This window comes from Carcharhinus amblyrhynchos, chromosome 1 (genome assembly GCF_965287045.1).
Source record: "Carcharhinus amblyrhynchos chromosome 1, sCarAmb.v2.hapA, whole genome shotgun sequence".
In the NCBI taxonomy this organism is placed as follows: Eukaryota; Metazoa; Chordata; class Chondrichthyes; order Carcharhiniformes; family Carcharhinidae; genus Carcharhinus; species Carcharhinus amblyrhynchos.
The window spans coordinates 69,762,546-69,776,363 of record NC_137324.1 but is presented as its reverse complement, the minus strand read 5'-3'; the positions used below and the strand labels follow the sequence as shown (position 1 = coordinate 69,776,363).

At 43.6% G+C, this 13,818-nt stretch overlaps 1 protein-coding gene across 3 annotated transcripts in view; it reads right to left on the bottom strand.

Moving 5' to 3' along the window:
* Positions 1-6,133: 6,133 nt before the first annotated feature.
* cwc27 (CWC27 spliceosome associated cyclophilin) overlaps positions 6,134-13,818 on the bottom strand; it is a 178,487-nt gene continuing 170,802 nt past the window's right edge. For all 3 annotated transcript variants that reach the window (XM_080186522.1, XM_080186528.1, XM_080186534.1), the window contains one exon: positions 6,134-6,489. In XM_080186522.1, the coding sequence (XP_080042648.1) occupies positions 6,327-6,489 (163 nt within the window). In that variant the 3' untranslated portion in view covers positions 6,134-6,326. The remainder of the gene's footprint in view (positions 6,490-13,818) is intronic.

Below are 13,818 nucleotides of genomic sequence, written 5' to 3'. Positions count from 1 at the left end.
CAAATATACTAACCCACCCCTCAGCCCCTTCTTCCAAGTCATTGATAAAAACCACAAATAGCAAAGGACCCAGCACTGATCCCTGTGGTACATCGCTGGTAACTGGCCTCCAGTCTGAAAATTTTCCCTCCACCACCACCCTTTGTCTTCTATGAGACAGCCAGTTACTTACCAAATTGGCCAAATTTCCTTCTAGCCCACACCACCTTACTTTCTTCATAAGCCTACCACGGAGAACCCTATCAGAAGCCTTACTAAAATCCATGTATACGACATTAACTGCTCTATCTTTGTCTACACACTTAGTTACCTTCTCAAAGAATTCAAACCAATTTGTGAGGCAGGATTTACTCCTCACAAAACTGTGCTGACTATCCCAGATTAAACTGTATCTTTCCAAATGGTCATAAATCCTATCTCTCAGGGCCCTTTCCATTAACTTACCAACCACCGAAGTAAGACTAACTGGCCTATAATTACCAGGATCATTCTTATTGCCTTTCTTGAAGATTGAAGAGAGAAACAACATTTGCCACTCTCCAGTCCTCTGGCACAATCCCTGTGGACAGTGAGGACCCAAAGATCAAAGCAAAAGTCTCTGCAATCTCATCCCTTGCCTCCCAAAGTATCCTAGAATGTATCCCATCTGGCCCAGGGGACTTATCAACCCTCAGGTTTTTCAAAATTGCTAATACATCTTCCCTCAGAACATCTACATCCTCCAGCCTATCAGCCTGTATCACACACTGATCCTCAAAGACATGGCCCCTTTCCCTAGTGAATACTGAAGAAAAGTATTCATTCAACACCTCACTTATCTCTTCTGACTCCATGCACAAGTTCCCACTACTGTCCTTGACCGGCCCTAACCTCACCCTGGTCATTCTTTCATTTTTCACATACCTTGGGGTTTTTCTTTATCCGACCTGCCAAGGACTTCTCATGCCCCCTCCTAGCTCTCCTAAGCCCTTTCTTCAACTCATTCCTGGCTACCTTGTAACCCTCAAATGACCCAACTAAACTTTGTTTTTTCATGCTTACATACGCTTCCTTTTCCTTCTTGAAAAGACATTCAACCTCTTTTGTGAACCATGGTTCCCTCGCTTAGCCATTTCCTCCCTACCTGCCAGGGACATACTTATCAAGGACACGCAGTATTTGTTCCTCGAAAAAGCTCCACTTTTCATTTGTGCCCATACCTGACAGTTCTTGTTCCCATCTTATGTACCCTAATTCTTGCCTAATCACATCATAATTACCCCGCCCCAATTATAAACCTTGCCCTGCCATGTGACCCTATCCCTCTCCACTGCAATAATAAAAGACACCAAATTGTGGTCACTATCTCCAAAGTGCTCTCCCACAAACAAATCTAACACTTGGCCCAGTTCATTACCCAGTACCAAGTCCAATGTGGCCCCATCTCTTGTCAGCTTATCCATATATTGTGTCAGGAAACCCTCCTGCACACACTGTACAAAAAGTGTCCCATCCGAATTATTCAACCTATAAAGGTTCCAGTCAATATTTGGAAAGTTAATGTCACCCACGATAACTACCCTGTGACCTCCACACCTATCCATAATCTGCTTTGCATTTCCTCCTCCACATCTCTATTACTATTTGGGGGCCTATAGAAAACTCCTAACAATATGACCGTCCCTTTCTTATTTCTAACTTCAGCTCATATTACCTCAGTAGGCAGATCACCCTTGAAATGCCTTTCAGCAGCCGTTAAACTATCCTTGATTAACAATGCTACTCCTCCACCTCTCTTACTGCCTTTCCTACTCTTACTGAAACATCTATACCCTGGAACTGTCAACAACCATTCCTGTCCCTGTTCTAACCATGTCTCCATAATGGCCACAACATTATAGTCCCAAGTACCAATCCACGTTCCAAGTTCACTTACCTTATTCTTGATGCTCCTTGCATTGAAGCAGATACACTTCAAACCAACATCCTGTCTGCCTGTACACTCCTGCAACCTTGATACCTTCCTCAGTACCTCATGACCCTCAACACCAGCTTTTGGACTACAGCTCATTTTCCCATCCCCCTGGCAAATTAGTTTAAACCCCCACCCCCCGCCCGAAGAGCCATAACAAATTTCCCTCCCAGGATATTACTGCCCCTCTGGTTCAGGTGCAAACCATCCAGTTTGTCCAGGTCCCACCTTTCCCAGAATGTATGCCAATTATCCAAGTAAATGAAACCCTGTCTCCTACACCATCCCTGCAGCATTATGTTAATCTGCATTTCTCCCTGTTCCTCAACTCACTAGTACGTGGCACTGGTAACAAACCAAAGATGACAACATGCTTTGTCCTGGCTCTCAACTTCCACCCTAGCTCCCTAAATTCCTGTTTTAAATCCCCAACCCTTCTCCTACCCATGTCGTTGGTACCGATGTGTATCATGACCTGCGACTGAACCCCCTCCCCCTTAAGAATCTTGAAAACATGGTCTGAGACATCATGGACTCTTGCATCCGGGAGGCAACATACCATCCGTGAGTCTCCTTTGCTGCTGCAGAACCTTCTATCTGCCCCCCCTAGCCATCACGTCCCCAGTTGCTATTGCTCTCCTGCTCTCTCCCTTCCCTTCTGAGGCACAGGGATGGACTCAGTGCTGGAGATCCGGTCACTGTGGCTTACCACTGGTAGGTTATCCCCCTCAACATTATCCAATGTGGTATACTTGTTGCTGAGGGGAACAACCACAGGGGATCCCTGCACTGGCTGCTTCCTCCCAGCCCCTCTCACTGTCACCCATCTATTTCCATTCTTTGGAGTATCCAAATCCCTGAAGCTTTTAACCATGATCACATCTGCCTCCCGAATGATCTGAAGTTCATCCAGTCCCAGCTCCCTAATGCGGTTTTTGAGGAGCTGGAGATGGGTGCACTTCCCACAGGTGAAATCAGCAGGGACACTGACAGCGTCCCTCACCTCAAACATCCTGCAGGAGAAACATTGCACTGCCGTTCCTGCCATTCCCTCTAGATAAAAAGAAAGATCTTGCCTAATATCTCCTCACCCCCTTAGATCAGAGGAGTAAGCAAAAAAAAGCTTACCTGCTCTCACTCCATCTTTTTTTAGGTTAGAGGGGGGAGGGTGGGAGACTTTAGATATGTAGAGTCTCAGGTTTCCTCCCCATTCAAATTTATTGGTCAAAAACCTTCCCAGGTCTCACTGTGGGCTACTTCTGGTTTTACACTCCCGCCTTAGAAAAAAAAACTCCGACAAAAGTAAGGTAAAAATCCCCCTTACCTACAAAGTCTCTTCACTGAATCACAACTCAAACTGCTCCTCTGGAAACAATCAAATCTGGGTCATTGTAGCCCAATACAGCCACCCTCTGAAATAACAATGCAACCAGTCCACAAGGGCCCTTGATAGCAGATCCAGCTTGAGGCCTTCAAATTGATGAGACTGTTTGGTTTACCACAAGTTATTTGCCAAACTTAAACAAGGTCAGGGTCTCAAAAAATTTGGAGTTCTTTTGTGGCTGGAATTGGCCAGTGCCTTCCACTTAAGTGGCCCCTTTGCCTCATAGCGTAGAGTCCCTCACATTGCCAGGGACCCGGGTTCAATTCCTGTCTTGGGTCACTGCCTGTGTGGAGTTTGCACATTCCTACCGTGTCTGCGTGGGTTTCCTCCGGGTGCTCGGTTTCCTCCGGGTGCTCGGTTTCCTCCCACAGTCCAAAGATGTGCAGGTTAGGTGAATTGGCTATGCTAAATTCTCCCTCAATGTACTGGAACAGGCACTGAAATGCAGCGACTAGGGGATTTTTACAGTAACTTCATTGCAGAGTGAATATAAGCCTTCTTGTGACAAATAAACTTCAGTTCTATTATTCAATATAATTTATGACCAACAGCAAAATAAAGAATATTCAGTTTTAATTTACTAGTGAAGTTGTTTGTGCTTATGCATGCCACTTACAGTGTAATTGCAGATCATTGTGAATCATAAGAAACTATTTGTTGAATGTATTCCACACTCCACGCAGACACGGTGAGAATGTGTATTCCACATGATCAGAACAAAATGCTTCAGTGTGAGGAAGTGACATTCTTTATTTTCTTGTAGTCTGTCCACTCCTTTACCCTGTTCATGGTAGCACTCTTTATCCCATTCTTGACCCTGCTGCTACTTCGTTTCCTGTTCTAATCCATGCTGGGACATCTCTTTACCTGCTATCCATCCTGACACTGTCCCTTTTCCTCCCTCCCTCAATTCTTCATTCTCCACATTGGCAGTGTTCCCCCTACTTCTCCAAGCTCCCACAATACATTCTAATTGCGTGAAGGTTTTTCTATCTTTTTCATTCAATCTTTATCCAAAAATCCTTTTGAGGTTGCTTAAGCCAGAATTAATAGTCAAATTAATTCCAATTTTAACAACATTTAATCATTTTTATATTTTTTGTATAAAGCAATGGAAGACAAAGGGGCCAATGGGTCCTGGATAGGGTCTGGGTTGTGATTAGCTCAAGGAGCCCTGATAGTTTGGGTGACCAGTTTGAGAGTGTACGCTCTGTCTGTACATACTCATCACCAAAAACTTTGAGCGGAATTTTCTGCTTCGGAGACTAAGGTGTCTGGTGTGAAAAATACTGCATTTCCCGCTGTCTAGTGTGATGGCTTATGCATCAGATCGTCCGGTTTTCATTTCATTATATATGCATGAATATGAAATACATGTCATGGCATGGTGGGCTGGGATTCATCCAGCCTGCTGAGATCTCACTGGACCATCTTTCCAGGTGCCATATTTAAACCTATCTGCAAACATCATTTCTCTTACTGTAGCCCAGGCCTGGTCATAGTGAGTGATTGCTCTGAAAGATAAGAAGCCTGCTGCCCATAAGTTCAGTGACATTGCATTGGAGGTAGTTCTTGAAGCAGCTGAGGAACACTGGGACATCCTTTACCCCTGTGATGGAAACCTCACATCCAGCTTGGAAGTCAATTGTCAGGGTGGTCAGTGCAATGCTCCTCAGATGTAGAATACTACCTGGTGCAGGAAGAGGATGAATGATCTCATCTGCTCTGCCAGGGAAGTCAACTTTCTCCTCATTCTCAACTCTCATACTCTCAAGCCTATCAGCATTTGCAGAGTTACGGTCTGTAGGGATTTCACACAATCCTTGCATAAGGCACATCATCACTGATTCTGTCTCTCACACTATGATATCTTCATCTCTTACATTCTATACAGCTCATGTTGTCATTCCTTACACAGGTCCACTCAGCACAAATAGAATTCTTACCACCCACTTTGGTATTTGCCTGTTCACAGTCTATCCATCTGCCATAATGCAGAAAAAGATCATCCACTACAACATGAAGAGATTACAGACTGGAAGAGAATGCCAGAGCTTGGGTCCCTCATCATCTTCAAAAACCCTGCCTGAGAGCAACTGGCCAACCAGAGGCCTTCAGTTGCCAACGTCAGGAGCACCAGCAGGAATGGTGGCAGCTGCCTGCAACACATCCAAGCAGAGGGTTTGGATCTCTGAAAGATCCAGGAAGTAGGGAGTACCATGGGGTTGGGGGTCAGCGTGGCAGAGGAGGAAGGTATCAGAAGAAAATGCAACAAGGTGTCTCTCTGCGGGTCTCCCCCTCGGTGCCAGATCCCTCAATCACTGAGTGCATTTGAATGATGGACCTTCTGGGAGCCCTCAAACAAGTACAATAGGGCTTGTTTTTCAGGCGTTGTGCATGGTCAGCCCACTGCTCGTTGAATACAAGCAGCAGTGGCATAAGGCCCTTATAAGTGGGCAAAGACAGCAGGACAAAAAGGTAATCGATGAAGCTTCTCACCCCAGACTTAAGCATGGCTTCCCCCACTTCCAAGATTGCTGAGGAAGGCATCATATTCATATGGCCTGTCATTCTACAATGACATAATGTGTGCGCTCTGTATAAATTTTTCTTTTTCAGATCCTAGCAATCAAGGTTTTACTCCATGTGAAGGATGAAAAATGAATAAAGAAACTGACCACACACAAAGTATTCCTGCAGTTACGTTATTATCCTTATGGAGATCTAACCTATGAATAAGAAGAATAAAATATTCTGCTACATGATAGAAACTGCAGAAGAACAGCAAAACTGCTATAATAAAATTTATTTTCTATCTATTTCAAAGAAAATCATTAGAAAATGTATTCTTTTGGTAAGAGTCATCCTGCAAGTTTGTGATAATACAGACTGCATCAAGCTGCCTATGTACTCGCAGACATCACCTAGTATATATGACTAGGACAGAATTTATCAGTTACATGCAACTGCTATTCATGGAGGACTGGAAGTTCATCTTCTCTCTTTCTTCTCCTTCATGATCTTTTTACTTTCCTCTCTCCTTCTCTTGTTCACTGGATTCCGGGGATCATGTATTTCAAAAGTGTCTTCATCCTGCATGTTTGCATCTTTTACTTTTCTTGTTTGCTCCTCAAACTGGAGGACATGCGACATCCTAAATGAGAAATAAATCAGACAAACATGATGGAAGCATATAAAATTCCCCTCTATGATCACTTGCATCTCATAAACTTACAGGAGCATATTGAAACACAAAAGAGTAGTTTTAATCATCTATTAATGTACAACATTAAATATTTTGTGCAAACAATACTTCAACAGAATTAATTAATCTATCACTGACATGGGTCAGGCTCAAACATAATCTAGATTGCATTCACCTTTTACTTATAAACCAAAGAAAGTTTAAAACATTAGTAGATGCTGATTATAAAGTAACAAATACAGTTTGTGTAGTTCTAATTTTATGAACCTCAAATGTGCTTCAAAACAAATTGGACATTTGTGCAAAACACATGGGACAGGATTTTACAGCCTCGCTCATCCCGAATCCATAAAAATCTGCCGAAGGTCGTTCCCATTGTCTACCCTCCTCACTCGCTCTGATTCCAATTTAAGTTTAAAGTTTATTTTATTAGTATCACAAGTATGCTTACATTAAAACTGCAATAAAGTTACTGTGAAAATCCCCTAGGTTCCACACTCTGGCAGCTGTTCAGGTACACTAAGGGAGGATTTAGCATGGCCAATACATCTAACCAGCGTGTCTTTCAGGCTGTGGGAGGAAACTGGAGCACCCGGAAGGAACCCATGCAGGCGTGGGGACAACATGCAAACTCCGCACAGTGACCCAAGCAGGGAATTGAACCCGGGTCCTTGGTGTTGTGAGGCAGCAGTGCTAACCACTATGCTACTGTGCTGCCTATGGTGGGCAGGGTGGTAAAATTCCAGCCATGATCCCTAGGTATGGTACAAATACAGAACTGAATGCCCAGTTAGTGCACTTTAACATTATGCCACAAGTAAACTAAAAATACATTGTGATATTTCCTGTAAGTACAGCTCAGATGATTTTCCTTTTGAGTGGCAAGTTGTTCATGAAGCAAACTCCCAGTTATTGGCAAAGAGCTCCACTGTCTTATGGATATCTTTGGAGAGTTGAAGGCCAAGGAAAAAATTGTGGTAAAAACATCTGGAGTGGAGCTCAAAGGCATAATGATATCTAAATATGTAATTTTTCCAGAAACTTGAGTGCCTCTCCACCACCTCCCACTGATTGCTACCCCAACTACCACATTCAACATCCATTCCCTCCACCATCGACATACAGTGACAACACTGTATCATCCACAAGATTATCTGCATGAACTCATCAAGGCTTCCTCAACACTACCTTTCAAACTTACAACTTCTACAACCTAGGAGGACAGGGACAGCAGATGCATGGGAATACCAGCATCTACAGGTTCTCCTACAAGGTGCATACCACCCTGACTTGGAACTATATTACTGCTCCTTCACTGTTGCCAGATCAAAATCTGCAACTCCCTCCTTAATAGCACTGTGGGTGTACCCACACACCAAATGGACTGAAGCACTTCAAGGTGGTTCACAACAATCTTTACAAGCAAAATTAGGGATGGGCAATAAATGTTGGTCTAGCAAGTGACAATAATACCCTGTGAAAAACTACCTGCAGCCAAGTCAGTGACAAACATATTGCTTTGCACTCCTTTGGATTCAACCAAGGAGGTCGAGAGGGGGATCCTAATGTTTGGATAGGATCTTCGGAAATTTTGCCAAGGCTTGCATGTGGAGAGGACACTCCAGTTTTGCTGCAAATTGCTAACACAACATGAGGGAACAGCAGTTATGAGTGATAAACCCAACTCAATTGGTGTAGTGCATAAGTGTTACAGGCTGTCATTGATTCTGGGAAAGGCCAATGTATCCCAGATGCTGTCCATCGCAACTCAGACAATTTCTGACCAGTAAGATATTGACTTGCCACACACCATCTGCTTCAATGGCTGCTGGATCTTAGAGTCTCTGGTCAGCAGGTGGAGGAATCTACTTCACCAGGACAAAGAAAGAAAGATGCCAACTCTTTGACTGGCAAGCTGTAATGTCAAGACCATGTGTATATGGCTGACAGATGACTTGTGGCTGACTGATAATGTGATCAACATGGAAATTAATAGGCTGAATATTGACACAATGACAAGAGAGTAGATCAGAGAGTAGATCACCGAAAGAAAAATATTACGTCAACATCTGGCAAGAGAAGAGTACAGGGGAAATGTGTGAGCAGGGCGCAAGGTTCATCGGATGGATCTTGCTGTGCTCGATAATAGAACCCTCTAAAAATGGTTCTCTGATCATACTTCAGGCTATACTGTCTGAACACATCAAGCACAGAAAACTAGCATTCCTCCAGCATCTGCACGAATTCTCTGTCTCCTGGAGGGAGGGTGCAATGCCCCAGGATGTGTGTAATACAGAGATGTCACTCTGTAAAACAAGAGCGACTGCAATGATTGCAACAACTAATGAAGTATCACTCTGTTGAGCACTGTGGGAAAATAATGACTCATGTTGCCCTTGTCAGACTGCAAATTTTGGCTGAATGAATCTATCACAAACACCAACCTGCGAATCTACTAAGCCTGCATCCCCAGCAGTGGTGAGACCTGAAGAATATATGCTAGGTAGGCTGAACAGTTTCAATCTTTGATGTCTCAGAAACAGCCTTGGTATCTCTTGGCAGGACAAAGTCACCAACTTAAAGGGCGTGAAGCACACTAAATCCATCAGTATACACTCATTGCTAAGCCAACGCCACTTGTGTGAGTTCGGCCACATTCATCGGACGGATGACAGTTTATACCTGGTGAAGCTACAACACAGGACTACTTGCAAGGCAAACAGCATAAGCAGCAGTTAAAAGACAAAGTTAACAATCCCACAACCAATGGATCATATCTAAGCTCTACAGTCCCGACACATCCAACCATGAATGGTGGTGGACAATTAAAGAACTCACTGGAAGAGGAGGCTCCAAAAATATCCTAAATGATGGAGGAGCCCACTGCATCAGTGCAAAAGATAAGGCTGAAGTATTCACAACAATCTTCAGCCAGAAGTGCCAAATGGATGATCCATCTCAGCCTCCTCCGGAAGTCCCCAGCATCATAGATATCAGGCTTCAACCAATTCACTCCATGCGATTTCAAGAAATGGCTAAAGGTACTGGATATTGCAAAGGTCAGGGGCCCTGACAATATTCCAGCAATTGTTCTGAAGACTGGTGCTCCAGACCTTCTGCACTCCAAGCCAAGATGTTCCAGTTCAGATAAAACACTGGCATCTACCCAGCAATGTGGAAAATTGCCCAGATATGTTCTCTGCACAGGAAACAGGAAAAATCCAATACGGTAAATTATTGCCCCGTCAGTCTAGCATCAATCATCAGTAAAGTGACGGAAGGAATCATCAACAGTGCTATCAAGTGGCATTATTCAGCAATAACCTGCTCATGGCAGTCTGGGTTCCTCCAGGATCACTCAGCTCCTGACCTCATTACAGTCTTTGTTCAAACATGGACAAAAAAAGCTCAATTCCAGAGGCGAGGTGAGAATGACTGCTCTTGACATCAACACAATATTTGTCTGAGTATGGCATCAAGTCCCTAGTAAAACTAGAGTCGATGTGAATCGGGGGAAAACTCTCCACTGGTTGGAGTCATACCACATACAAAGGAAGATGGTTGTGTTGATTGGATGTTAATCATCTCACTTCAGAACATCACTGCAGGAGTTCCTAGGGGTAGTGTCTTAGGCCCAACCATCTTCAGCTGTTTTTATCAATGACTTTCCTTCCATCATAAGGTCAGAAGTGGGGAAGTTTGCTGATGACTGCACAAAATTTAATCATTCCTCAGATACTAAATTAGTCCATGTCTGCCAATATGCAGTTGTTTAATCATTTAAAGTTTAATCATTCGTGACTCCTCAGATACTGAAGCAGTCCATGTCCGCCAATATGCTCCCTCAACACTGTCCCTATCAAACACACCCAGAACACAGGGTTAGATACAAAGTAAAGTTCCCTCTACCCTGTCCTCCATCAAACACTCCCAGGACAGGTACAGCACAGGCTTTGATACAGAATGAAGCTTTCTGTACACTGTCAATCATCAAACACTCCTTGGATAGGTACAACATGGGATTAGATACAGAGTAATGCTCCCTCTACGCTATCCCCGTTGAACACTCCCAGGACAGGTACTGCATATTGGTCCGACAAGGGACAAATAATTTTTGCGCCACACAAGTGTCAAGCAATGACTATCTCCAACATGAGGATCTGACCATTGCCCCTTGACATTCAATGACACAACTATCGCTGAATACCCCATGAGAGTCGACCAGAAATTGAACTGGACAAGCCATATAAATACAGTGGCTACCAGAGTAGGTCAAAGGCTTTGAATCATCCTGACTGCCCAGAGCCTGTCCACTACCTATAAGGCACCATCCAGAATAGTAACGAAATACTCTCCACTTGTCTGGGTAAGTGCAGCTCTAACAACACTCAAGAAGCCGCACACCACCCAGGACAAAGCTTGAATATTGCCTTTTCCACAAAGATTCAATCCCTCCACCACTGATGAACAGTGGCACGACAAGAATTCACCAAGGCTCCTTAGACAGCACCTTCCAAACCCATGATCATTACCATCTAGAAGGACAGATGCCTGGAAACACCACCACATGGAGGTTTCCCTGCAAGTCACTCACTATCCTGACTTGGAAATATATCACAGCTCCTTCACTGTTGCTGGGTCAAAATCCTGGAAATCCCTCCCTAACAGCATTGTGAGCGTACCCACGACTCAGGGACCGCAGCAGTTCAAGAAGGCAGCTCACCATCACCTTCTTAAAGAAAACTAGGATGAGCAGTAAATGTTGATTTAGCCAGTGACGCCTATATCCCATAAACAAATTTTTTTAAAAATGCACAAAGACTTTCTGTGCAGTGAATCAGCCATTGCATAATGAGCTTCTGGGCTTCCACATCTCTGCTACAAGAGTGCCTACAAGTCACATATCAAAATGACAGACAATATCAACTGGGAGGCAAGTTGCTGACATCTGTCACCTCCGAAAGCTGACTTTTTGGAAGGGCACTGGAAGAGACAAGCACAAATGAAAAGCTCAGCTGGCTGAGAAGAGAAAACAGAGTCCAGTCAATTAAGCACTTCTCAGCCCACCGTCTTCAAATGTGGTGGGGACTGAATGGCCTGCTCTTGCTCCTGCTCCTACATCATACGTACTGTTGGGTCAATGATCAGGTGCTGGACTTTTATTCTGCACATGTCCCTTAAAATTCAACTGGACAGTTAGTTGAGTCACAACGGATAACAGCATTGAACATCATGGTGCAAACTATTATCTTACTAGATGGAAGCTGCAACCAGTCAAGTAGTTGAAATCAGGCACTTCTAATTATCTTATTGAAACATATAAAATCCTGAGAGGATTTGAGAGTGGATGCTGAAAGTACTAGGGGACACAGTTTAAAAATATGGGGTCTCCCATTTAAGACAGAGGTAAGATTTTTTTTCTCTTAAAAGGTCATCAGAGCATTGTGAAGGCAAGGTCACTGAACATTTTAAAGGCCGAGTCTGATAAATCTTGACTGACAAAGGAATAGAAAAGTAAATTGAAGACCATAATCAGATCAGCCATGGTTTTATCAATGGTGGAGTTGGGTTGAGGGGCTGAATGGCCTGCTGTTGCTCCTACTTCACATGTACTGTTGAGACTATGATCAGGAGCTGATCTTTTATTCTGCACAAATCCCTTGAAATTCAATTGGATAGTTAGTTGATACCAACTGCGTGGAGTATTAGTTTGACTTTCCAGAATGATTGCCAAACTTTTCAGTGTTTACTTGGACATGGATCCTCGTTCTTTACACCAATCTTTTTACTAGCTTTCTGGTTTACAAGCTCTCTTGGCATCAATTCGCAAAAGGCTTTTCAAATAAGCATTCAAAACTTTTGAATCTATTTTGTTTAGTTTTGAAGTAATCTGCAATTCTTGAATGTTAGTTTAGTTGCAGATTACTAAATACATTATACTCATTACGCTGCCAACCAGAATTTAATGCCCTTTCATAGCTTGTTTGGTGGTGGGAGGACCCAGCTGTCTTCCCACCTCTGCTCTGATTAAGGCCATGGTGGGCAGGCTCATGGACAACCTGTTCAATCTCTCCGCCAACTGAGGCCTTTAATTAATGCCCACTTAAGGCCCTCATCCCTCTGTGGTCCGTGTTCACTTAGAGGGACTCATAAAGCAGAAAGCCTGAAAAGTGACTGTCCGGTTCTCTAGGGGCTTCTCTCTTTTAAAGGCACTCTGTGTCTGATGGATGGACCCTTCATTGGGAAGGGGCTGGTGCCCCATTGAGGACCACCCTCTCTGCCCTTGCTGAGCCCTCTCCACCTGTGAACCCTATCCATGATCTTATGTTCTTATCCCCCTTATGCCATCACTCAGCTGAGACCTGGTCCCCTCAGCAATCCCAGGCCTCAGGTGAATGCATTACTTGCAGCAGCGATTACCACCCATTGATGCTGCTGAGCAATAAAGAGCTGCTGGGCCTGTGTTTGGGGCCTCAATCTCCAGACTCCTTCATCCTGCAAAATATTTGTTTCTGCCCAGTTAAGTGCTTGATTGAGCTCAATGCAGCAGGATTTCCCAAAAAGAGGCTCTTGCCAATGACCTCTGTGGCCTACATTAAATACCATGCCTTGCTGTTTTTATTTTGGTTAGCTATAAGTAATGACTTTAGATCCATTATAGTTATTCAGGATATTTATTTTGACAATTGCAACAGATATTAATCACATATAGATAAATGAGTATTTGTTCAATTTGGAATATCACACTTCATTCTGGATGCCTTTCGGCTCCTGTTGTGGCAGTGACAGGCATGTTAATTTGTTTAGCAGTCACGCTGCTGACAGATTCCGACTTTCATCATTTAGAATTATCGTTCCTTAAGAAACCTGACTTGCTACATATGCTTATCAGTATCAGTCAATGGTAACATTGGCAGCACTGGGACACGGTCTAAAACCACACAGTTTGTTTTCTTTCAGAAAGAAAAGTAATCCCTTTGAGAGAATGTTTAGAAACAGAAACAGATGGAATTGTTTATATTCATAGTCTTGACTTGACTTCCAGTGTCTGACCTACCATAACCCACATTCTGCTCGTGGGCCTCAAAATCCATTGAATGCTTCTTGCTCTGAACCAACCCATTGGTACTTTCTGCAATGCTTCTAACCTACTGTTCTCCCATCAAGTACTGCATTTCACTAGGCCAGAGCTTCTGTAGAGTGGCAATCGCTCGCAGCATAGAAGGAAGCCATTCTCCCTATTATGTCTGTGTTGGCTCTTTGAAAGAGTTATTCAAT